Source organism: Gavialis gangeticus, unplaced genomic scaffold (assembly GCF_001723915.1).
Source record: "Gavialis gangeticus isolate Ggan-Ray unplaced genomic scaffold, GavGan_comp1, whole genome shotgun sequence".
In the NCBI taxonomy this organism is placed as follows: Eukaryota; Metazoa; Chordata; order Crocodylia; family Gavialidae; genus Gavialis; species Gavialis gangeticus.
In genome coordinates, this window is record NW_017729034.1 from 59,609,464 (window position 1) to 59,636,927 (window position 27,464).

General features: G+C 42.1%; 1 protein-coding gene across 3 annotated transcripts in view; it reads left to right on the forward strand.

Annotated features, from left to right (window-relative positions):
• The window catches only part of WDR27 (WD repeat domain 27), a 306,424-nt gene that overhangs the window by 121,412 nt on the left and 157,548 nt on the right, over window positions 1-27,464 (forward strand). For all 3 annotated transcript variants that reach the window (XM_019527530.1, XM_019527531.1, XM_019527529.1), the window contains one exon: window positions 10,110-10,207. In XM_019527530.1, coding sequence (XP_019383075.1) covers window positions 10,110-10,207 — 98 coding nt within the window. The remainder of the gene's footprint in view (window positions 1-10,109; window positions 10,208-27,464) is intronic.

The following is a 27,464-nucleotide window of genomic DNA, read 5'->3' on the forward strand; positions in this document are numbered from 1 at the left end:
GAGGTGTTAATGCAAAAGAATGGGTGTAGAAACATGAAAAATGACTTCTGTGATCCAAGAGGAAAGTTATAAAACACATAAACAATGGAGAAGTAGAAGAACAGGAGGTCCAGAGTGAAGGAGCAAAGGAATGAAAGGAATAAACCTAAGCTAGTATGTTTTTACAAGGCAGCAGTTGTTTCCATTGGTAAAAAGAAAAAGGCTGTTCTTTGTTGGTAAATGGTTGTGAGATGAATGATGTTTCCTCTTTATGCTAATTATAATTCCTTTCTATCATCATGTAATGATGGAAACTTGCTTTTTTAGAAATTACTGAAAGTCTGCATTTAATCTTCTACCCTTGCATGTATTTTGTCAGATGTAGGAATATCTAAATAAGAGTAACTATTGACAAATTTAATTTGAAAACCTTATTTAAATCATTTCAGTTGTTAAATACATTTAAGAAATACACTGGGATGGCTGGGTTTTTGTTAAACTTTTTCATGTGAGTTTTTCATTTTTGTTTGGTTCCTTCCTGAGTTGCAACTGCAACTAGTAAGACTTAGATTAGCAATGAAAAATAAATTTCTAATGATGAGGATGGTTAAGTACTAGAACAGATTATCTAGAGAAAGTTGTGGAATTGCTACCATGAAAGTTTAAGTGCAGGTTAGACAAACATTTATCTTGGGTCAAAGCAAAAGGTTGGACTAGACAATTTTGAGACTTCCAGGTCTGACTGCCTGTGATTCTAGGATTCATTCCATCATTGCTCAGTTTATCATCTATGATAATGACACTGATCTTCATTGTAGTGTGCTTTTGAGATCTATTGAAACAGAGAAATAGAAGTATTGTTTGCTACAATACTTCAGATTAGGGTATTTGTTTTAGACAGGCAGCATTTTGTTTTCAGAGTAGTTGTAGCTCTCTATGTCTGATTGATAGGTGATTTAAGTTGAGATTTGTGCCCGCATGATTCCTGTGATAATTCTGTATCTGCTGTCTTGGTACTTGAAAAAAAATTATGAAAAGAAGCAGTCCAAGGTTTTTAGGAAAAAAATACCTAAAATTAAGTTCTTTGGTCATATTTAGATACTTAAAGTGCTGAGTACACAGCAGCTTGTATTAAGCTCTTTTCAAGTTACCTCTGTACCTGTGATTTTTGTTTTTGTAATTTTTCTGCTGGCCGTAACGTAAGTTCAGTGGTGAGTGGGCTTGAGGTTATTGCATTTGTCTGTCTCAGAGGTACCAAAATCTCCCAGCTCCCCAGGCCAGATCTGGAAAGCAGTGCTCCTTGTGGGCTGGATGTGGGCATGATTGTGGCAACAGGGCAAACAGTGACCACAGGGGTTAACTCGGTCATCGCTTTCCTTCCACTGGTGACATGTGTCCCTAATGGGACTTCGTGCCCCAGATTTTGTCAGTGGGTCCTACCCTTGAATTCCTGGCCCCTCTGGGAACTATTTGGCCACACAACAGTTCTGCTGGCCAGACCTGGCCCATGGGCCTTTGACACTTCTGGTCCACCTTATATCGAAGTTGACAAAGAAAAGATGACTGTAGAAATATTTTTGTAATGATGTTCTGAGACTTTCGTCTACTTAAGAGGCTTATCCTTCTGAAGTCCTTCCTAACAAGTTGCTAAACTGTTTTGAATTATTTTTATCTTCAGAGTGGACTCTTATTTCTTTAGAAAGTCCACCTTGCTCTTTCCTAATGGTTTGTTTCTCTTGGCCAAATTTCAGTAAGCTGTCTTCACTGTGTCTGAATGAGTATCTGCATTTCATACAAGAAGTATTGCAATTAGAAGGTCCCATCAGACTTCAAAGCAGTGTCACCCAGTGTTAAATTTTGATAAGAAAACAGGTAGTTGACAGCTTACTTATTTTGCTAGATTAGATCAAGGTCATGCAAACTGATTTTTACAAATTGCCAAAGAATGATATGGTTTGTACCAGCCAGAAAAGTATCTACCACCTTATTAAAAAATGTGGTCAAGGAAATTAATGGAATATCAAACCCACATACCACAAGTGATACATGTACCACAACTTGAGAATATCTGCATTAAAGAAATGCATGTGATATAAAGATGGCAGTTTAAGTTCAACCTATATGTAATCAAAGCATTAGTTATGAGAGTACTTTATGTCTGCAGAACAAATTATGCAAACAGGAATTAAGTAGCCTAAACCACAAATATTTTATAAGAGTGTTCAGTAGTCAGGTATTAACCACAGTTGATTTATCCTTGGAGAAATAACAAAAGTTCTGTTGTCTTTGATATGATCTTTATTTCCCAAAATTGTTAGGCTGTTAGCTGGGAAATGTAAATGTTTCACAAGCTAGAAAACAGAGCATGAAATTAAGGAGAAGGCCTGCTGTGCAGTGAGAGGGCAGTAAACTTTTTTTTCTTTAACCAAAAAGCAAAAAAATGTAGTGGGATGACAATTAGTCTGTTCCAGCAAGAAACATGGTAAACATTTATCCCCTCTTATCCACTTTTTTGTTGGTAAATTAATAACTCAAAATATTGTTAATATTGAAAGTATCTGTTAAATAAAAGTTTAGATTTTTTTCATTGCTATTTACAAATTCTTGATAGCTAGAAAGCCAAATTAATTACCTATCAGAAGTAGGAGAGACATCCAATATTAGATTTCCAATTATGTGTGTGAAGGGCCAGTCAGAAAAAGCTGCTTGATGGAGTGAATCCTCAGAAACTTCATTGCAATTTGAAGAGCATTTGTGATGTAAAAAATAAAACTAACAGCTCCTCAGGGGGTTTTTTGTCCATGAAGCTTTTTGAGATAGGATTGGAGAAGTGTTCATAGATCAAACATGACTCTTGCAAACAAATGTTCCTTCATGGAGAGACGATCTCTACCACCTTTAAGTGAATACCAACCAAGGGGACTGCGTAGTCAGTTTATATCCTGCACACATACTTGATCACAGGTAACCTGTTTGAACAGTTAAACCAATAACAAGTTGTGGACAAATAGAATCATAATTGCAGGAGATGGCTTGTCTAGTCTCCTTGGTCTTTTTCCTTTGTTTCCTATGCCAAAGTGAAAGCATTGGTAGTTCTTTTAGAAAAAAAACTGAAGAGCTTATTCTTTGTGTAAGGTCTAATTGGTGAGGTGGTGAGTACCCTTTTAATTAAATGGGAAGCTGAGGATGCTTAACATCTTTCAGGAGGCAGCAAAGAGCAGATGACAAAAGGCTAAATTCTAGTTCACCTTACTGTGTCTACACAATACTTACTTGACTAAAAGTAGCCACATTTGGTCCCTTTTTGGCACTTAGGCAAATTTTAGATTCTCTTTTCACCTGCACAGCCACACTTGCCCTCCTGGGCATGCTCAGAAATCTCTGATAATGCCAGATATGCTCTGCTGTAGTATAGGATTGTTTAGATAGTCATATAACTCTAAGTTCCTGAAAATGTGGTTGGAAGAATAATCCTAATGTAGGACTGTAATGGGGTGGCATCCTAGGGGTTGCTGTGATCTTCCCTAGCGCCCCCTTACCATGCCAAGTTAGCTACAAGGACACCCTTGATTCTCACCTGCCACATCTTTGATTTTATATATATAATAGGGAGGCTGCCTTTCTATAATGGGTGCTTTGGGGCACCCTAGCCTTATGGGCTATGCGTGGCTCCAGCCATCCCTTTACCACACCCCAAGCCTCGCAGACAGAACTGACGTTGTTCAGTCTTGTGCTACCCCTCTCTGGGGCTCCTTGCTGCCATGGGTCCCCTATGAGGCCTCCTCCAACCCCTAATAGCCTCACACAAACCTCAAGTCTAAACTACAAACAAAACATAAGCCCCTGGGCTATAACATAAATTCTAGCCACTTAGCTGAAGCATCATTCAAGTCGCCCTAAGGGTGCTGTATCTTTCCCCCCGCATCATGCTGCTCATGCAATCCAGCCTCTTCTCTTTACTCACATAGGCAGAGCTCCTTCCACCTTAGCAGCCAGCAGCAAACTCCCTCCCTGTCCTCAGGCTTGTGACATATAGGAACCAGGCCCTGCCCCTTCTGGTCAGCTGACCAGGTGCAGGTGCAGCCACTTCCCTTATTAACCGGTTGTCCTGGCAACCTGCACCTGGGTCTTTATCTCTGCTCTCCAGGTAGCAGGCACCTTAGTGCCCTGTTACAAGGACCCTCCCACCTTTTAGTCTAATACCCTTGAGAAGGGTTGTCAAATTCACCCAGTGCTGGATCTAGACCTCAGGCATCTCCTCCCAGGCTGGATTTGTGGGACTGCATTTGCGTGGTGGCATGGGTCCTGGGGTGTATGGCTGTGTAGAACTGTATTCATGCAGTGTAGAGCTGGGGAATTGCATCCATATGCCCCCAGCTCCATACCACTGCCTGGTGGCATGGAGCTGTGGCTGGTTGGCAGTGTCAGTCATCCAGCAGTGTGGAGTTGAGGGCTCTGGTAGGTTACAGGACTATCATTGGGCTGAATGCAGTGGTTCTGTTTGACTTCTGTGGTCTAGAACATTTGGCAATGCAGTGGGAGACCTAGGTCTTAGGGCCTCCTCTCATCTCCTGCTTCCCAGCAAAGTTCTCCAGCAGCCAAGCCATGGGTCAGATATTGCTAAAAGCACTCTCCAGTCCTCCTCTTGAACTGTCCCACTGGGACTGGAAGGAAAACAAACCAGAGAAAAAAGTGTTCAGCAAAATGAATGTTATCCTGGAAGGGAGGGGACCCTGGTCTCAGCTGCTACTCCTACTGGCTTTTTTGTACCTTGCATTCAGAGAAGCAGTGGGATAGCTCCTCACACACTGAGAATAGAGGCCCGGGCTGGAAACCAGGGTCTGTTCCCTTCCAGAGCTGTGCCTGTTTCACTGAAACACACTGCTAGGGTGATCACCCTTCCCTAATTTGGTGGGACAGTCCCAAAATGTAAAGATCAAGTCCCTGTCCTGGGCTGAATGACTCTAGGACGGCATATGTCCTGGATTCCCCTGGACACAGTTAACTGTTGTCCCAGTATCATGTGCATGGATCTGGGTTTTCTGTTCACCATGGAAAAATGCAGGAAAACACAGGCTTCCTCTTGCAGGCTGGCAGAGTTCTAGACTGCAAAGGGCTGAGGGGGAGTGGGATGCAGGGGGCGCTATGTGCATGGGTGCATGCACACACAGGGGGCTGGGAATATAGCCAGGCAGTGGTGGAGAGCATCTCTCCCACCTGCCTGCAGGTAAGTTTATGGGGAGGAGAGAAGGCATGGGGGGCAGATTGAGGGCTGGAGGGAGGGAGGGAGGGAGGGAGTCGGGCAAGATTGGCAGCTGGGTGCACTGTGCAGCTTGTCTGGAGGGCAGTGGCAGAGCTGACTACACACTCTCCCAGGGAGGGGAGAATTGGGTGGTGGGGGGGGCATGTGTCCCTCCAGATTTGTGTATGGGGCAGGAGGGGCAGATGCGGGCTGCCCACTGCAGGCTCGGGGCTCCCCACCCTGCTTCCCTCCCCCCTGGGCGGGACCCAGCACAGGAGGGCAGAGCAGAGCTGAGAGTTTTGGTGCTGCTGCCACTGGGAGCCCCACCATACCAGCCACACTGCCATGGCAAGGGGTCCTCTGCCTGCCCAGGGGGATGGCAAGGGCAGCGGCAGCAGCATGTAGTTGTGCCCCCCGCTGGTGCTGGTCAAGTAGAGAGCACCTCACGATGGCGGCACAGCTGGTGTGGGTCTCCGGGGGGGGGGCTCAGGCATATGCCCTGCTTTTCCATTTTCAAAAGGTCACCCTACACACTCCCTTCTGGCTTGCAGTGCTCCTGGCCCTATAGATCTTCCTCATTTTCCTCCTTTGGTTTCAAACAGATACTCATTGTGTCTTTTTTCCCCCTCTGACTACATTTAGGGAGCATATACAGAATTGTACATGTACTTGGGCAGTCAGGACATGGTTTCAATCCTCCAAATCAAGAATAAAGTTTTAACCCTCTTTTGCACTCTCTCTCTTAAAAGCACAGGATTAAACAGGTGTGACAACAGGAATAAATAGGGAACATTTTAAGTACATTTTTTAGCATGCAAGTTAAGCACTTACCTCTTCAGTCCCTTTTTGGTTTTATTCCTTATTAATAAGTTGGACCAACTTTATAACAACATAAAAGAGCTGACACTACTAATAGAGTTTCCCCATGCTCCTCTGTTCATATTGGCACTATTTATGTTGTGCAATATCCAGGTCTTGGATTTTGATCTAACCAAATACTTTATTGCACGTGTGATTTTAAGACAGTGAGCAGTTGTCCCACTGAAGTCAGAAGGAATGCTTATATATTTAAATTTATAGGTGTGCTTTAGGATCTTATTGATTTGGAGACTATTAATCATGTAGTACCAGTTATACCCTGAATAGAAGAAACACATGAAAATCTTAGCTGAATATAGATTATAATAATATGCCCAAATGGAGTGTTTCCAGTAAATATAAAAGTAGGTCATTTTAATTGCTCCTATATGCAGTAACCCATGTAGACATATTAGTCATATTTCAGTTAGTAATCGCACTATTCTAACATCCAAGTGCTTTGTGTGTGAAATGATCTTTGTAGTTTAGATCATTTGCAGTTTAGTCTGCAAAACTGCATCATTTGTGGTTTTAGATCTTTGCAGTTTAGTCTGCATCCTTAGACTTGTTCAGGCAGGATTTTTGTTTATTTTTATCTGCTGGACGACAAAACGCTATGCTTTTTGTTTCAAAACTTAAATGTTTCCATTTCTAAAGCATTAAATGAAAAAGGAATATAACATTCTATGTTAGCTTTAAAAACAGCCTGATTCACAAAATATTATAGCTTTTGCTTTATGAGGGTTTCCATCTTTAGACTTTCATCCTCTTTTCTCTGCAGACCCAGGTGGTTTCTTTCATAGAAACCATTTATAAGTACCCTAGGTTTCTTTGATTAGATACAGATGCTTATCTTTAGTGTTTTTTTTATAAAAGAGATTTCATGTAGTACAAATTATTTTTGTATACATAGCATATGAAAATGTAAGAGTTTATTCAGACATGGTAGCATCCATATATAATACAGAACATATAGGCAAACAGATGGATATCGTAGATCAGTCTCAGGTATACTAGAACTTTAGTGAAATGGTTCAGAAAGGTAGAAGTTGTATTTAAAGGAATTGGAGGAAGCAAAATAGCTCATAAAGAAAAGAGAGGATTTAAAATCAGATATGGAGATGGTCTGCTTGATAGTCCAGTGTCTGGTGCACTGTGAAGTCAGTGAAAACATTGTTGAATTATTACAGAAGATGTAAGGCAGTAAAAATAAACCAATTATACATGTACAAAAATGGAAAAAAAAGTTTATTAAACTGTCTAAAGAGTAGGAGGAGATAAAACTAGAAAAAAGGACAAACAGTAGATTTTAAAGGCTTTTAAAAAGAGTAGAAGGGACATTTTATAATGAGTACTGAAACCAGCAGGAAGTTGGTAAAAATTTCTGAAGACTGGGTTTCAGGAAAGGGTGCAATTAAATTTTTCTGTTTCCAGGTGTCAGTTTAGAGAGACTACTGCATTTTGGACACATTGCCATTTGGAGACATGCAGTAGTAATAAATAACATGTTGCAAAACCCAAGGCAGAAGTGTTGGCTCCGTATTCGAGTACACTTCTGTAATGGTTGTGAAATCAGTATCTCAGTGCACTCTGGGGCATCCTAGGAAATAAAAATAAGGTAACGAGGGCTATTCTAGTCTGTTTTAAGGTTGGGGGGCCATCTTGCTCTTGCTGTTTGGGGCATTCAGCTTATATTTCTAAAGTTAAGAGTTATTGTAACTCCATTTGCAGGTCATTTTTATGGTGATGCAGAATATTCATTGACTAAATTCTGGAGTATTTCCTACTTATACACCAGTTCTTGTAAAGAGTAGAAGATTCCTGGCAGTCAAGCAGTGATTACGGGAAATGACCCTAAGGTTTCTGTGATGTATCCAGGCAAATCAAGAATGTGTATTGGAGGTGGGGGAACATGGGGGAGGGGGGCAGGATACAACTGTTTCATTTTAATTCCCTGGAGATGGAGGAGACAGAGCCAGCAAGAAAGTTAAGGTTTGCCAATACTGCTGGTAGCAAATCAAGGAGTTAAAGATAGATAGATTGTTTAATTATTTAAAGATATGAAGCCAAATTCACTTATGGAATTAATCAAGTCTATGGAAATTATACCCTCTTATGCCAGGGCTGAATTTGGTTCATTGTTTTGTGGTATATAGTCCATTATATAATCTGTATTATGTGTTTTAAATCTGTAGAGCTGATGAACTCCATAATATTTTACTACTTTTTCTTCTCTTTTTGCAATCTTTTGTAAGTTCTGTTTTTAATTCCCAACAAAAACAAATCTTAATATTGAAATCTGCTAAAATATCTCCTGCTTTTAAAAATGTGAATAAATTTAGTTAGTTTAATTTGAACATGTTTAGATTATGGAGGTTAGTCTTGCATAGATTATAAATTTACTGGTGACTTATAACTCCCAAGTGAGGTCAAAATGCCATCTTATATTTACAGAACTGACTCATGTAGTGTTTGAGACGGAAGGTAAAATTTTCAAGCCCAGGGCTTGGCAGTATGATACTTCCTTGTAGTAAACAGATTGATGCTAATACCTAGAGCTCTTTTTCCCTTAATACTTTTAAAATTTTGACAGAGGGCATAAACTATAGTTTGAACCTCCCTAGAAGGCAGGTGTTCAAACATTCTCACTGTCAGCAGGTGAGAACACTGAAAGTGCTTTGCAGTTGCTAGAGCTAATTAGGGGTTCTCTAATAGCTACATGCTTATTATATTGTCTTCTCTCTCATGATCTATTGCTAAGGAACCACAAGTGTTCCCTTGGGTTAGGTACAAACAGTCAAAAAGCCCAAGGCTGAATCAATTCAGTCTTTGTAGGTTAGTCTGAGCTGCAGAGATTAAGTTGAAACAAGAAAGTCAACAGACATTTGCCTTTGATTCAGGAAATGCAGTCACATGCCTACAGTGGCTCAGGCCAGAAGCTGGGGAGAGCTAGAGCACAGCTCTCTGGCTGTGCGTTCACTTTCTCTTCCTGCTGCCCCCAGTTCTCTGGGATTTGCAGTCCAGAATTACAGCAGCAGGACTCTGCAGAGTTGCTCACCACTTTCTCTTCCTGCTTCCAGGTGCCTCTGGGATTTGTAGTCCACAGGTGCAGTGAGCAGTAACTTTGAGCTGGGGAAGGGGTGTTTAACCCCCTCCCTGGCCCCAAATGCCAGCTGGGATTTGCCTGTGGGGGGCAGTTCCCCCCCTTGCAGATTGGGCTGCATCCCCAGCTGGGCTAACCCCCTCCCCCCTTTATTAGCCAGCTTTCACTGCCCCAACTAAGGAGAAGAGGGGTGGGGCAAGAGTTGCTCCAAGGAACAAGCAGCCTAGCCTAGCCTAGCCTACTGGGAGATTGTGATTTAACTTGAACCAGGAAGGGGCCTGCGGTAGAAGTTTCATAAATTGGTTTGACCCAAATCAGTTAAGTCTGATATTACATTCAACCAAGTTAATCTTAAACTAGTTTTAGCCATTTTGAAACTGGTTTATGTGCACTGAGCTTCTGTTCTGTTACAGGTTTAAACCAGTTTCTGATCACTTAAATTGGTTTATGTGTAATTTCTGTCCCTAGCTTTGATGACATTACTAAGTTTCTGTCCTTAAGATACCAGTTGCTATCAATAGGTGTAACTGTCTTTCCCTGCTCTCAGCTTCATTATTAGAGGCTGTTAGTCAGGCTGCAGTGGTACCCATTTTCTGCAGACCATGTAAGGACTGCAGTGTAGAGTTGCTCATAGCAGATACTTTCCTCTAGAAATATATGTACATTTAGGGAAGAGCACAGTACTGGAAGAGGGTTTGGAGGGAGTGGTTCTTAAATCATCATGTGAAAAACCATAAGAGTACGTGTGGCAGACCTGTTGTGAATAGGTCCATGATGTTCCTACAGAGTGAATGCTGTATATGTAATCAAGTTTCATGTACAAATTTGAGCTATTTTAAATATATGTATTTGTAGATTTTGTTTGAGTGGATTCAGTTTTTCAATACTTGAAGTTCTGTTATATAACAGTAATTTCTAATGTTACAGGGATCAGCTTTTAGCACTCAGCAGCCTGAAGCTTATAATCTCTTCATGACCACAGCAATTGGTGATGGTATTAAACTGTGGGACCTAAGAACATTAAGGTAAGGCCAGATGCACTGTTTGACCTTCGAAATAAAAAGTACTCCTATTCAGACTCTCTGTAGTTGCTGGGGCAATTGAAATTAAATTAACTAGCATATGTAAAATGTTTTTTGAGGAGATAAGACAATATATGTATGTGCTAATTCTTATCAGTAAAAGAGGTACTATGCAGTAACTATACAGGCAGTCCTCAGACTTATGACACCAATTGGTTCCTGAAAATCACATCTTAAGTAGAAACATTACAACTTGGAACCAATTTTCTCATAAGAAACAATGTTATAAATGGGGGATTGGTTCCTGAACCAAGGCCCGATACCCTATGTTCACTAAAAATACCCCAGAATTTTGTACTAGATCAATTATGGATGATTAATATAGCTACATTAATGCAGTTCTATTGTAAATAACAATCATATTGATTTGGAAGGACTTCTTTGAGGTGACTTTGCTGGACTTCTTGAAAGACTCTTGGTTGGACTTTTGGAAGGGTCCTTGGCTGGAGTCTTCTCAGGAGTCTTGACTGCAGGTTTTTCTGGAGTCTTGTCTGCTTCCTTGGATACTTTCTTTAACAAAGTTTGGACAGATGTTCTCCAGGGAGATGAGCGATGCAGCGAACTTGTTTGCTGCCATGGCATGGCATCAGATCAAGCATTGTAAAATCGAAACTGACGTCATAAAGTTGAAACGGTGTCAATGTATAAACGTTGTAAGTGTGAAACATTGTAACTCAAAACGTTGTAAGTTGAGGACTGCCTGTACGTACCTAGGCAGCATGTTTTTGTTTTTTTTTTAAATTATGCAAAACCCCATACCTTCTTCCATGCCAAAAGTATTTTTTGACTAAAGTCAAACTCAGTGGGAGGATAAAAAAGTTGTATAAAAATGGTGTTATGGAGCATGAAAGCAGGTCTACTTGGTTTTTTGTTGTAGCTGTGCTGGTCTAAGGACATAGGCAGGCAAGGTTCTTTGAGTAGATGTGATATCTTTTATTAGACTGAGTGGTTGGAAAAAAGGTCTTAGCAAGCTTTCGGCCGCAAACACCCTTCATCTGGTATAGGAAGTCTGCTGTTCTGAGATTCTAAGGAAGCAAGTCTACAGTATTTAGATTCTTTATTTTTTTTGGGTTAATCTCGGTTTGAGAATGTTGACAGCTTACATAAAGCAAGAGCTGCATTTTAACTTTTGACTGGTCAGGAAAAAAACACTAAAGGAGAAGCTAATAAACAGTCAGCAGTTGTCAACCATTGCTTCATGTTTACTACTTATTCTACCTGTAAAAGGATGTACTGTACTGACCCATAATAGAGTTTTCTAAACCACATACTTGCTATAACAGATCTAAAATGTCATTCAGTATTTAAAGTAGAAAAACAGTTTTTAGGTAAGTAAATTATTATAAATCATGTATAAAGTACCATAAATATATATGGTGCTTTATGACACCCAGAATAAAACACTACCCCTCTTCTAAGAGGATATACTCTAACATTATAACAGAAAATCTAACAGAAGGAGGGAAGAAAGGGCAAAGGGTGACAGCTGTTTAGGAAAGAGAAGATTTGGGAAGATGTTTATTGAGGAAGCAAACATAGGGAATCTTTTTTTAAAGTAAAGATTTACTGAGAACTGGTTTGAAAGCCTGAGGTGCTTTAGCTTTAATTTTTATTTTTGGGCTTCTTTGTGTATACTTTTTTATTAAATGTAATATGTTATGGTTTGGCCATTAGTTCCTTTTTCTTTTTGATTAGGAAACACTTGATGTTGTTTTCACTTTTTTGTAAAACTGCGTTAAGCCTAGAGGGAGGCATATAATTTCTTGCCAAAATATGGTACTTTATTACCTGCCCCAAACATCAAAAAAACAAAGAAACTGGAGACTTCTGGGGTTTGAATCTATTATGTTCTTATGTTTTTGCAATAAGGTGATCCAACTGCTATTCTAGAAGAGTAATGAGACAATTGAGAACTTCTCACAGATCACTTATCTGACTCTTCCTTTAAATATTAACATGAGCAGAGCAGGTGAATGGTAAAGTAGTTGAAAGTGTAAAATCTGGGTAATCAATTAAATGCATATGTCTTGGGGAAGAAGAATAATTTATTTATGTGCTTGCTTCTTATTTAGCTTGGCAGGGTTAGTGCATTTTAATGTCTATTTCATTCAGATGGCTAAATTAAATTAAAGCAGGCCCTTGTAGCCTATATTTAAAGTGTGTATATTTATATGTGTGTATGTATGTGTCTATATAGAAATATGTGATTCAGTAACCTGGTAGTGGTCACTGCTAGTGACCATTGTAGTAAAAATTTAAAAAATGGTCTGTGAATCCCTGTCTTTTCACTAGTTGATGACTCTCCAAAAAGTTATCCTGGCTCTGCCCAAAGGTAGAATTTACTTAATATATTTTCGAGTCCCCACAAGGAAGAAAATAGTTCACTCTTTCCTAATCTGTCCACCAGGTGTTTTTCACATACTTAATTTGAAAAATGGCTGAGTGTGGAAAGTTCTGATTTAGCTTGGAAAAAGTCTATATTCAAGTGTTGGAGTACTGAAGTGCTACACAGTTGGAAAATTTGTGGTTTTGTGTTCATAAAGCCCATCCAGTACAATCCAGTCTACTTTTTTGCATTGTCAGGTACTTCAGTTATTGCCAACCAATCCTATCCTGGACCAGTTCCTTTAATTTGTTCATCTTGTTGATCTGTAAAGTTACTGCTTCAGGCATTATCATGCTGGGCCCTCTGGGTCAACTTCTCTGTTTTGCTTTGGGGTTTTTCAAAACAGGGATTTTTTTAAGGGACCCTGTTGTCTGAAATTTTCAAAACATGGCTAAGGTAAGTCTGCCTTCTCATTTGTACTGTTTATGCAGCTGTGGGTAACTGTCTTCACCAAGATCTCAATATTTTTTATTTTGTCAGACCATTTTGCTTTGAATATCTGGTTTTCAGCATTCACCCTGAAAACTTTAACCTCTGTTTAAGAGACTTGTTGACCTTCCATGACTCTGACCCATGCTGGAAAATGTTTAGTATGCATTGCTTCTAAAAATTTGTATCTGAATGTGAATACTGATGGTTATTGGACTTCATTACTGAGACAAACTTCCAAAAAGCAGTGTTTGCCTTAACAACTTGAGTCATTATGTTATAAATTCATTTTCCAGATTTAGGAAAGATCCTGTCCTGTTAAGGAAACTTACCAAGAGTTCTCAAGGCTTCTCTTTCTTGAGTGATGGAATTGTGAAAAGTTTACATTTGTTTTTGCAAACTTTATTGTTTGACTCACTGACTATAATACCTAAATGTCTTTCAGTTCAGATTAAATTATTGGTCATTTGCTTCCTTTTATTTGTCAGTGTATTCAGGAGACAAATATCATCAGCAAAATACTGCTGTACAAGCATGGTGGCTGTTCATAGAGTTCCAGTATCCACATTAGAGTTCTGTATCATGACAAAAGTCAGTGCCACACCAAACACCTCAGGGGAAAGAGGGAACAGCCTCTCTAATTCCAATGGTAATATTGAACGTCTCAAGGATTTCAGTATTGAAATGATGGAGAGGCATGTGTGCTACCAGTGACCTTGAGAATGGTGTCATCTGGAGTTTTGTATGCCTAGTAGGGGTCATCTATGGTGGCAAGGTCAGGAGCAAGGTTTCTAGACTAATAGTGATCCAAAACCAAAAATTACTACCAGTGGAGCAGGTGCATGAAGAAGGAATACTTTCAATGGCTGCAAAGGTGGATGAAGTCTGCAGTGGAACAGAAACCTCCAGTTGTCTAGGTTTTTCCTTGCCGTCAGATTAAGGTTTACTTCCCACAAAGTTTCATGCCAATGCTGATGCACAGTGACATCCTTATGTTAAACAAAAACATGTGCAGGAATCTTCCATCAACAGCAAGCCTTATGGTGATGGGTAAGTGGCAACAGGGGCAGATTATCAAAAGCTCCTAGTCAAGGACCTACATGGAGGCGATGATTGTGTGATGATCATTTTGTACTTAGAATTGAGACAAGTATGCAATTCAGCAGCTGCTGTCATGACTTAGTAGGTCTACTTAGGATCTGCTCTGCTTACCCCATACATGGGGGGAGGGGCTAGAAAAGGTGTTGTAAACATAATGTGTCCCATTTCATTTGACTTGAACTGTATATATTGGGATCTATCTACAGTCTAAATCATATATAATGAAGTTTGACACCTGAAATGTCTGTACCCCAGTGGACAACCCTAACAGTGCCAGATGAAAGCAATCCATAGTATTGGTTTTGCTATCAAGACCAAGATTGTTACTCAGATGCCAGAATGGCTGGTTGGCATCGAGCCTCTCATGACCCTTTGTCTTCTGCTAATCAACAAACAACAGTCAACAGTGCATATGTTCCGACTCCTGATGCAGATGATGAAACACAGGAAGAATTATATTCTAAACTTAGCCAAATCCTATCACCTGTCACCAAACAGAAAAGATAATTCTTCTTGGTGATTTTTAGTGCTAGAGTGGGCAGAGATTCTGAGCTATAGAAAAGGTAGAGAAAGTCAATAGAGCTCTTTACATGGCCTTCATTGACCTGACTAATTCAATCAACAGAGAGGCCCAATGATCAGACTTCTTCATGATGACATGACAACAACTCTCCTAAGCAATGGCTTGGAAAAGAACCCCTTCACCATTATAACTGGAGTCAAGCAAGGATGCATGAACGCAGCAACACTCTTTATCGTCTGTTTCACAGCTATTCTGCATCTCGTGGACAAGTCCTGGGGCCAGTTTTGTTCAATATCTTCATTAATGATCTTGAAGATGAGATGGAGTGCTCCCTCAGCAAGTTTGTAGATTACACCAATCTGGGGCGAGTAGTAAATATTCTGGAAGGTAGGGCTAGGTTTCAGAATGACCTAGATGAATTGGAGTATTGGGCCAAAAGAAATCTCATGAAGTTCAATAAGGATAAGTGCAAAGTCCTGCACTTAAGATGGAAGAATCCCTTGACTGCTACAGATTTGGTACCAAATGGCTTAGCAGCAGCTCTGCAGAAAAGGATGTGGGAGTTATAGAATGAGTCAACAATGTGCTTTGGTTGTGAAGAGGGCTGACAGCATACTGGGCTGCATTAGTAGGAACAGAGCCGTTGCTTGGGGGAGGCAAGTTGGGGCGACCACCCTGGGCCCCATGCTTTGAGGGGCCCTGTGGATAGTGCCACACCGGCCCTGCAAGCTGCTCCATGTGCCAGCCACTCACCACCCCCCCTGCACAGCCCCATACAACCTGATGTGCTCTGGGCCCTGCACACCTCTAGGTCAGCTCTGAGTAGGAGTGTTGCCAGCAGATCAAGGGAAGTAATTATTCCTCTCTCTTTGGTACTGGTGAAGCCACATCTGGAGTATTGTGTCCAGTTTTGGGCCCCACACTACAGAAAGGATGTGGACAAATTGGAGAGAGTTCGGTGGAGGACAATGAAAATGGTTTGGGGGCTGGGGCACATGACATATGAGGAGCAGCTGAGGGAATTGGGCTTATTTAGTTTGGATGAGAGAAGAGCCAGGGGAGGGGGATTTGATAGCAGCCTTGAACTACCTGAAGAGTGGTTCCAAATAGGATGGAGCTACACCAGGGGTGGGCAAAATACAGCCTGCAAGCCAGATGTGGCCTGTGAGGCCATTCTATCCGGTCCATGGGGCCCCTAAAAAATTTAGAAAATTTGTTTTTATCTGCCCTTGTGTCCTGTCAAAAATGCCAGGAACCAAGGGCAGTAGGACCCAGGGAAAGCCTGGCAGGCTCCCACAACAGCAGGGCCCACCCGGCCCTGCCCCCCCAGCCGGAGGCCCCAGTAGGGGCTTGTGAATTGGGGCCACGTGGCTGCCCTGGAGCTGGCACCTCAGATAAGGGGGAAGGGTAGGGGGGGACCCCAGGCAGGGAAGGCGCCTGGGGAAAAGCTGAGTGCGGGGAGGGGAAAAGCGGCCCTTCGCCTGTCCCATGGCTGGCGCCCCACGATGCAGCCACTCGCAGCCCACTCGCTGATGACTCGCCTATTTACTGGAAGACTCTCATCCTCATATCGAGAAACTGCCAATGATGATTGAAACAAATCACCTAATTCACAGCTGGAGATCACAGCATATTTATCACATCTAAATAAAGGTTCTGAAAGGTTGGTTAATTTTATAGGGGAACCCACACATTTCCCTTATCTGTCACAAATGATCTCTGTCTGTGTGGCAAATCTTTCTGACGGCCACAAAATTTAGGATGCTTGTAGTTGCCAGTTGCTTGCTGCCTTGTTCACTACTGATACTAAGTGGAAAAATATGATAAAAAATGGAAAGTGACAGGGGGTGGAGGAGGGATGAGAACCAGCATGATGTTCTCAAAATTTGTTGTCACTGTACTTGTGGATTCTGTTCAGGATAATTGTGCAAAAGTGTTTCCTTCCTACTGAGAGCATTGTGATCCTATGTTTTTTACTTTTGCTCAAATCCTTCTTCTGTTACCCAGATTACAGGTAACCTTGTGGGTAGGATACTGATTAAAAAAAAGAGGCAGAAACGGGTCTACAGCCCAAACTTTTATTTGTTTGTACTTTTAAATCAGACTTTGCGATAAATGTTTGTTTTTCTATCTGGCTACTGGTGATTTTACCTATCTAAAATCCATTCAAGTGACCTGGAATGCTACTTGCACATCTAAAGTTAGCTGTGCAAATGCTGCTTACTCATCTCAAGGTAGAGTTGAATTCAGGCCATAGGTTCTGTACACTGTTTGTGATAGGCTTAGATATTTAATAGCATATTCTAAAAGCTTTATAATGATGAAAAGCATGCGTGCAGCCTGCAAGGAGTTAAGTTGAGGTCCTTGAGCTCTTGCCACTCCTCCCATTCCTTTAGCTGCAACAGCTACTGGAGTCTAAGATTTCCCTCCCTCCTCCAGCTTTTGTTGCCTGCATCCTACTCCAGGGGGTATGGCAGGGCAGCGCTGTGGCTCAGGGAATTGAGCATGAGCCTGGGGCCATGCAAGGATGTGCTTCATTGGTGAGAGGAGGGGTGGCATTGATGCAGGAGTGCAGTACATTAGGAGGTATCTGTGGGGACGTGGTGTAGTGTTGGGGGCATGATTGAATAGTGCAGCAGTAGAGAGAGTATGGGTGTGAGGTGCGCTGGTGTGGGAGGTATATGTGCAGCATGAGGTTCAGGGTTCCTATAGCTTACCTTGGTTCAGTCCACAGGTGTACGACCTCCTTTGGTATGGCCCATGGGATATTTGGCCGTCAGCCACTTAGAAATTGGACAACTCTGGTTTAACTTTTTACATGGTTTTTAACATAGTCATTAGTTTTCCATATAGCCTTCATTTTGTAACATGTTGGCTCAAAAATGAGTAAGTACTCATTTAAGATTGGGTTTTAGTTCTTTTGTTGAACACAGGTCACTATGTGCCTTTATTATTTTGAAGAGAACTATATTACATTTCTCTAAATCTTTCTTAAAAATTAAAATTTTCTCATATAGAGATCTGAGACCAACATCTAGCTCCACAGATAGTTTTGGAAAAGGAAGTTGCTGAATCTGCCTTTTAAATCACTTCTGGAACTGAAACAGACTTACGGGTCTTACAGCTTATTCGGACTGGATACATCATTCAATCCCAGACCACGGCTGTTCCTCACCAACCACTTTCAAAAGAGTTGCATGTTGAACTAGACAGTTATTACTTTAACTCAGTACAATAGAACTAGTGCCTTGAAAGTAAGAAAATAGTTTTTAATGGCCCGTTCTTCCTTATTCCATAAAAGAAAGGAAGATGGCAACCTGTAATAGATTTCTGCTATCTCGCTGTATACCTATGACTCATCACATTTCACTTGTTAACTCTTGCCTCTATCTTATTCACTCTGGATCTCTTGGATTGGTTAATTACTCTCAATTTACAGGATGCATACTTTGATTCATGATGCTGGGAAATTACTTTCACTTCAAAACACTACCCTTTGGCTTGTTAGTTGCATCAAAGTTACTTGCAAAATGGTTATGGGTAGTAGCAACTCATTTTCACTGATGCGGGTTACATTTGTACTCCACCTCAGCAACTGATTATTTCAAAGGAAGTCGGGTCTCCAAATTTCAACATTTGTAATTGTTTTCCTTGCTGATTTCTTCTCATTGAAAGTGAACTGGTTGGTGAGGAACAGGCAAGAGAGGTTCAAATTTGCTCAGGGAATTTTGTGACTTCATTGTGTTATGCATCTTCCTGGGGGAGGGAATAGCATGTAAAATCCATGCAGGTGACCTGAAATGCTACTGATTCATCAAAAATTAGCTGTGCAAATGCTGCCTACTCCTCTCAAGATGGAGCTGAATAGATTGTGCGAACTGTTTGTGATAGGGTTAGATATTTAATAGCATATCCTACAAGCTTTATAATGATGAAAAGCAGCCAGTTTATCCTATCATACGGTTACTAGATGTTCGCTGTGCAAACCCTGGCAAAGCTATCCCCGAAGAGGGCATACTTAAGGTCCTGACAGACATTACATGTACTGCATGATTAGCATGTTATGATGCCTTAAACTGAATATGGGGCATGTGTCTCAGATTAAGCATGTAACATCCAAAAGGAGCTGGATTCACCACATATTGCTACTTATCAAACCAAAAAGCCCCATAGAAACAACTGATGTTAAAGGAACACCTAGAATACATATATATATTGTGGATGTAAACTTGTACACATGTACAGTATTATCCTGTTGCCTATCACTGTTGCCTGTCACTAGGGTTTGAACACTGCAAGGTTAATAGATGGCATAGCAAAGTTCTAGGTACACTGTAGTTATTGGCGATACTTAGATTCTTAGAAGGTATATTAAGGATAGGTTTTTTGGGAGTGGCTATGGTTGTCATTGCAAATGCAATTCTGTTTGGGATGGAAATGTTTTATTGAAAAAGAAGCTCAAAATTAGACAAAGAAAAGAAAAAGGAAGTGACGCTATAGTTTTCCGTTCTTTAAGAAAAGTGGAACTAACATAGAATATATAAACTCCACAGTGGCAAAAAAGGATTAATGGGAGCCCAAGAGGTTAATTTGCTCTCCTGACTTCACCTGGAACTGTCTTGTAACTGAGTTACTGGGCATGTCTACGGTCACAGTGCACCTTCAAGATAAAGTTGCTTTTTCGGGTTCACTGTGTGGCATGCATGAGTGTTCTCCCAAAATAGGTTTAGTTTTGTGGTGTTTGGTCTCCAATTGTAGCTATTGCAAAGCTGTGTTCAGTTCTATTGTCCTCATAATTGTACTTGATATAAATGTAATTTTTTATGTACCTTTTATATTTCAGCTAAGGTTATGTTAGTAAGATGGTGATTTAAATTGGCCAACCGACAACCATTCACACTTAGGACCTCAGGAGGTCATGTAGTCCAGTGGTTCTCAAACACTTTTGTACCAGGACACATTTGTAAACCTCGATGGCCAGTCCTAACCCAGTAAATAGTTTAAGTAGAAAACAGCTCCCTGTCCCCAGGTTCCAGTCACCCAGTGTATAGGGCAGGAGGTGGGTGTGGGGCGTGGCAGGACATGTGTCCCCTCAGGGTATATGTACCCACAGCAGGCATGGGACTACAACCTTTCTGGACTGGCATAGGCAGAAGATGTCTCTCTGACCCAGTGGGAGGGAATTGGTGAGGGAGGGCAGAATGGGGCGGCAACACTCATTTCTGCCACTGCTGCCGGAAGTCTGAAGAGTAATGGATGGCGGGGGGGGGAGGTACTGCACTGCCCTTGTCTTCTCCCAGCAGCAGCTGCTTGTGCGCTAGGCTGCAGCTCTAGCCTGCCACCATGGTGTGGCGACCACTGCCACTCCCCGCAGGCCACAGTTCTACCCCAGAAAGGAGGTGGGGTGGTGGGGAATGTCACCTGTGCCCCCCCCCAACATGTCATCTGTGCTCCTCCTCTCCCTTAGTCCCATAAGCTTACTTGTGGGGAGCTCCAGGAGCTGCTCTCCATGTTCCTGGCTACCATGTGCATGTATGAATGCCCACATGTATGTGGTGCTCCCTACCTGATCACCCTCCTCCTGCTCACCCCAGCTGCAAGCAGCTGCATGCAGGCTGGAACTCTAGCAGGTGGTATTCCACGCTAACTTTCTCCATGAAGAAGGGGACTATAATTTATTTCATAACCCAAAAACAGGGGCCACTTCAGATCTGCAGAAATTCCTCACTGTAGTCCAGTGTAAGGGTAGAGAAACTGAGGTGCTGGAATAGGGAACTATCTCAGAGCAGACTCCGTTTTGATCCTTGGGGCAAGTGGCAGCATAGTGGGGAGAAACTCAGAGCTCTGGGGGGTCCCAGCTGACTAAATGCTTCTGTATCACTTTAGCGGTGTTGATGTTTTCATGCCTTGGTGGCATACTGTGCATTAATTTCAGCCGCTGTAGGAAATTCGGTGGCGTAATGCACCATAAACTACTTGGGATGCAGGTAACTAAAACTCCTTCAAGCACCGGGCTCCGTGCAGCTCGGGGGCTCTGTAGGAAGCCCTGCAGACAGACTGGCAGCAGCCCAGGAAAGCAGGCTCCGCCCAAGAAAAATGGCAAACCTGATCTCTCTTCCCCCCCCCCCCAAGCCTGCCTGCCTGAGCTGCATGGGGGCCTGATGTTTCCCTCCACAGTTGTGGTGTCCCCCGCCCCCCAGGAATGCCTGAGCTGAGTGCCTGCAGGTGGGTGCCACCTGGTGGGGATGCCAGTCCTCCTCACATCCCAGGGACGCTACACCCACTGGCAGCTCGCCCTTCCCTCCTTGCCGAGAGGCAGGTAAGTCAGCAGGGTGTGTGCATGACACAGGGGTTTAATCAGCCTTCAGTTGAAGCAGTGTTTTTTAAAACCCACCACTTCAGTTTAGGGCCCCCAGTTTGTCTACACACGCCCTAAAGGAACTGAAGAGCAGGAAGTGGTATATGGTACTGAGAAGTGGCATTGGCAGGACTGCCTCTGACTTGGACTTTTTTGTGTTGGGTTGGAATTTGGTGGACAGTTAGTATCCTGGTGAGGGTGGGATAAAGTGGGACTTAAGCAGAAAGCTCAGTCATGGAGGAAGACTGCCACATGGCCTGGAGTGTCATTTGGCATGGAATCGCCAAAATGAGGGCAAAATCCTATGGCACTACACCCACCCCTGAAGAGGGTTTGCTGGGTGATGAATCTCCCTTCTTATTTCTATCTTGTTTTGCCATCTTAAACAGTAAACTGTTGAGGACAGTGACCTTGTCTAAAGTTCCAAACATATTTTTGTTACCATGCAAGTAATAAAAAGCCCAATCAGTTTTCCTTGGTCCACTCTTGGAGATAAGAATTTGTCACGATAAACTGACTGTTTTTGATACACAGGGTTTTGTGAGCCATTATATAATGCCTGTGGCAGTCCTTTCTGCTGGAAAAGAAGCAGAAATTGGAACACTAGCAAGACCTCTGCATCTAAGAGGCAGCTGGTGTGAAACATCTGCCCCTGGTACACTGTTAAGCCTGAGGGGTTTTCAGCTTGTCTGGATTCAGGAACAAGATTTACGATGTGTTCTGATGTATAACTTAAAATAACAATTGTTTATGTGTGTGCACATGTGCATGTGGCAGAACAACATCTTAGAAGTCATTGAAAGATACCATATAATATCCTTTGAGTGCTTGTCCCTGTGTGCTTGAGGTGCAGCTGTACTTCATGCCCTTACATTGGACAGTTTTGGTTACCAAGTACCTCTGTTCCTTTCTACTTTCTCAGCTTGAGATGGAACTTTCTGTTGTCTGGGTATAGTCCTTTCTTGTTATCTCTGACAGTTTTTTGTAGGTTAGGTCTCTTTACAAATTCTCTTTTTGCTATTAGTCATTTTAGTTTCCTTTGCTGCTAGTTGGTGGTTTTCTTTTTCTTTGTTTGCTTGTACAAATAAACCCATATTTATTCAGGACCTAATTGCTGTGCCACATTCCTGATATTAAAAGAGCTTTAGTCTTTTGTTTGCAAATAACCAAACCCTTCAGTCCATTTCCTCTACTCATCATAGCCATAGTAGGTACAGTGATCTCCATCCAGATGTTCTCAAAAAGTGAATCTGTGATTGTGTGAGGATGGGTTAGGAAACATCCAAGGTATGTTTCCTTGTGGTGGGTAGGGCGTGGAGATCTCTTTGCACCTTCAGTCAATATTGCATTATTACCAAAGGCTCTTGGATTCTGTTAATGAGGCCCATTTTATCCTCTTACTGTGAAGCCCAAGAAGAGTCCGAATGCAAGCACACTGTGCAGGTGCTGCTACACAAAAGTCTCTGAGCTTGATTGCATGAGGCACATGCAACCCTCACAGGGGAAATATGCATGTGAACAATACATCTCAAAGTCCTGTACTTACTGTAAGGTAAGGACCAGCAACTTCTGTTGGATCACATTGGTTCCTCAGATTTTAGTTCATAATGATCCCTGAGGTTATTTGGGTCCAAATCTGCTCCCAAGATGCCTGTTGATGTTGATAGGAGTTCTGGTACACACGAAATCCAGGACTGAGCCCAGTAAATTCTAGGGAAATATAGATGTCTTGCAGTTCAAAGAGGTATTCTTTATAAAATGTCAGTGATTGCTCCTGCCTTCAGAAGTGGTCTGTGCTTGCTTTTTTGGATGATGGATAATCACCACTAGGTCTGTCTCATCACAAAATAATGGAATTTTTTTAGGGTGTCTTTCAGCAGGCTGGGCGAGATCAACTTGTCATTCAGTATGTCCCAGCTGGCGCACAGTGTAAATCTCTAAAACAGAGAAACCTGGTTTAACAATTTGGGGCCCATTGCAGGGGGTTGTTCTTGCTGCAATAAATATCTTGTGTCATTGCCTGTTGACGTGAATGGAGAAATTTGTTAGAGGCAAAGAAGTAAAAAATTGTCAAAGTTACTTTTTCAGATTTGTCCCAGATACTAGCATCAATATTAAAAAGGATTTTAAAAGGAAAAAAAATAGTTCTTTCAAAGGCTGAAATACACAGGTTTGTTTTCTTTTCTTTCTTTTACTTTTTAAAATTTTTTTGAAGGAAAATATTGAGCAGATATAATAGCATCCATAATAAAAGAAGTTCACAACAAAGTAACACCATCCATACTATGGGTATAGAAATCTGCCTTTATGTAAAGTGCATTGTTAAAATTTGATTTGATTATGAATGCATAATTAGAATATATAAATATTTTTAGCATTTGGGAGTAGTGGTGTTTTTTATTTTTTCTTATTGCCCTGGTTTACTTTATTGTTGCATATTATTTAATTTTATCTATATTTCCTTGCATTATCATATATTGTGCTCTGTTTTAATTATGTTTAAACTGGTAGAATATGTGATCGTATTTTATGCTTTTAGCACAACTAATACTTTATATCATTTTATTATTATATATCATTTTATTGCCCATTTTTAGTGAAAGCTGTAAACAAACTACTACTGCTACATGGGAACAATTCTATTGAAAATAAAATGCTCAAACACTACTCATTCCTTGTTAATTGCTACTGATTTTTATAAGGATGACAAAACCCCCCCACGGTTAATAAGACTGTTTATGTTGGGAATCTACTTGCAGTTTAACAGTCTTCTAATACTGAAATATTAAATCCTGTTTTAAAATAAGCCACCCTTGTACAAAAACAGTTCATTTGCTCTGCATGATCAGCTATAATTATTTTATCTACTCACACTCTGAGATTGGAAAGCCAAGAACCTCGGCACCTGCATGTTTGCTCCTGTTTATCTTTAAGTTAACCAGCTGTTGGATAAAAAGTAGAAATAATCTTGGCAGAAGGGACAAACCAGGAGAGCGTCATAATCACTATGCTTCAGCAACAGGCTTGCTCGCTCTCTCTCTCTCGCCACATGAATCTTGATTTCTTCGCCACAGTGGGACAATTATGACAGAGGAATGGAGAATGCATCCATCTATTCTAGTATATAGCCTACTCAAGGAATCACACCCCACAGTTCATTAGAATTGCACTGTCCTGTAAAACATTTAATAGGAAGCAATGGCATTGAGCAAATCTTGGATGCATTCAGTCCCACAGTGAAGAACAAACCACCTCTGAACTATCCTTAAAACAAAAAAAAGGAATCCTATAAAAGTGGAAGCCTTGTCATAGTATTAGAGAAGAGTATAAGAGTATCTCACACAGAGAGAAAAATTAGGAAGGCCAAAATTATTCAGAAAGAAAATTAGGAAGACCAAGTCATGATTTGAAATGCACCTGGCATGGGACATGAAAGGCAATGAAAAGGGATTCTATAAGTATTTCAAAAGCAAGAGGAAGACCAAAGAAACCATAGATCCCTTAAAGAATGCAGAAGTTAATTTAGTTACAAATGATACAGAGAAGGCAGAAGTATTTAATGCCTTTTTATGTCAGTCTTTACAAATTGGAGCAGCTAGCAGATGACAAGCTCAGGTGGCAGCGAAGATGGGGAAGGAGACAAACAGCCTAGAACAGCAGAAGAACCCATTAGAGATTACTTGGAGAAACTAGATGCTTTCAAGTCAGCAGGGCCGGATGGGATGCACCCTAGGGTCCTGAAGGAATTGGCTGAGGTAATTTCAGAGCTATTAAGTATTCTCTTTGAGAATAGGTGAGATCCTAAATGATGAAAAAAGGGCAAATATATGGCACATCTATACGAAAGGGAAGAAGGAGGATCTGGGGGATTACAGACCAGTCAGCCTGTCTTCAATACCTGGATAGACCATGGAGAAAGTTCTCAAAGATCCTACGGTGAAGCACCTAGTGAAGAACAAGGTAATCAGGAACCACCAGTATGGAGCAAGAGCAAGTCATGCCTGAATAACCTAATTTCCTTCTATGATAAGGTGACAGGTTCCTTAGATGTAGTAGACCTTGACTTTAGCAAGGTTTATGACATTTGTCTCTCACATTCTTATTGGGCTCAACCTTAGTGAGGCTGCAGCTGGAGTACTGCATCCAATTCTGGGCTCCACACTTTAGAAAGCATGTGGAAAAGCTTGAGAGAGTCCAGAAGAGAGCCATGTGTGTGATGAGAGGTCAAGAGAACAGGTCTTATGAGGAGAGGCTGAGAAGCATGGGACTCTTCAGCATGGAGAAGCGAAGGCTCTGGGGTGACGTGGTGGTAGCCTGTAAGTATATAAGGGGTGTGCATCAGGAACTAGGAGAACATTTGTTCAGTAGAGTACCCCGTGGGAGGATGAAGTCTAATGGTTACAAACTGCTGAAAGACTGTTTTAGGCTGGTCAAAAGGAAACACTTCTTTACCGTCTGAGTCTCCGGAGTCTGGAATAGACTCCCCCCAGAAGTACTGCAAGCACCTACTCTGGATACCTTTAAGAAAGGCATAGGAAGGCCAACTGCATCTTGTTGTGCTTCCACAGATGCATCTCAAGCAGGTCCAAGGAGGTGATCCTCCCCCTCTATGCGTCACTGGTCAGGCTGCAGCTGGAGTACTGCGTCCAGTTCTGGGCGCCGCACTTCAAGAGGGATGTGGACAGCATCGAGAGGGTCCAGAGGAGGGCCACTCGTATGATCAAGGGACAGCAGGGTAGGTCCTATGAGGAAAGGTTGCGGGACCTGAACCTATTCAGCCTTCAAAAGAGAAGGCTGAGGGGGGATCTTGTGGCCTGTTATAAACTGGTTAGGGGGGATCAGCAGGCGCTGGGGGAGTCCCTGTTCCCCCGAGCGCCGCAAGGAGTGACCAGGAACAACGGTCACAAGCTGGCGGAGGGAAGGTTTAAGTTGGACATCAGGAGGCGCTACTTCACGGTCAGGGCGACTAGAGTCTGGAACCAGCTTCCATGTGAGGTGGTGCAGGCTCCCACCCTGGGGGTTTTTAAGAGGAGGTTGGATGACCACCTTACTGGGGTCGTTTGACCCCAGTGCTCTTTCCTGCCATGGCAGGGGGTCAGACTAGATGATTTGCTCAGGTCCCTTCCGACCCTAGAAACTATGAAACTATGAAATGCTTGGATGCTTATCTTGCTGGGTGATCTCAGCTGACTTCCTGCCCTTTGGGCAGGGGGCCAGACCCAATGATTTCATGAGGTTCCTTCCAGCCCCAGTGCCTATGGAATCTGTTTGGCACTGATGAGGCCTCACTTGGAGTACTGTGTTCAGTTTTGGCCCCCACGCTTCAAGAAGGACATGGACAGATTGGAAATAGTCCAGTGGATAGCAGCAAAAATTATTAGGGACTAGAGAAGCAAGACTTGTAAGGTAGGGCTGGAAGAACCAGGAATATTTTATTCTAGATAAGAGAAGACTGAGAGTAGATTTGATAACAGCCTTCAAATACCTGAAGGATGATTATAGAGGGGATGGAGATGGGATTTTCTCTGTGGCCTTAAAGGACAGGACTAGGGCTACCAGCAGGGGAAATCTAGTTTGGAAATTAGGAGGAACTTTCTGACTATGTGGGTGTCAAGCACTGGAACCTGCTACCCAGAAAAACTGTGGAACTGCAAATTTTCTAGAGCAGGTGGGATAGACACTGATGGGAGGGTTTAGTTGGGGACAACCTAGCCTTGAGCAGGAGCCTGGACTATAAGAACCTGTGAAGTGCCTTCAAGATTTACTTTCCTTTGATCCTATGACAGTATTCTATATTAATCTGAATTCTGTGAAAGGTCATGGATTTGTACAGAATGTGAGGAGAGAGAAGAGCCCCAGAGAAGTAAAATGGCCCCACCTGTATTGCAAAAAGCTCCGCAGGGCTCCTCCTTCACCCGGTGTTTCAGGAGGGGAGGAGGAGTCAGCCAGAACTCCAGGATAAAAGGAGATGCAGGGCAGGAAAAAGGGGGACACAGGAAACCGGAAGTGACTGACGCAGGCAGCGAGATGGCAGGGAGAGCTGGAGGCACTGAGGAAGCAAGGGAGACCAGGTTTAAGGGAAGCAACTCTGTGAAGGGAGCTGCCAGGGGCAAGAACCCTGAAGGAAACCTTGGAGAGAAGTTAGAAGGTACTGTAAAGACACTAATAGCAGGGCTGAAGAAAAAGACTACCACGAAGTTGGGAATATAAGGGCAGAAAAAATGCCAGTTTGTTTTTGTTCTCCTTTTTGTTAGGGTGAGAGGAAAGTCACCCCAGATAGTTGCAAGCGCACTATCAGGACAATAGGCCAGGAAAAGGACTGGCTAGCATTAATGGTAGGTCTGTGCCAGGTTCAAGCCAGGTGAGATGCAACTGGGCCCATCAGGGATATTGATTGGCCAGA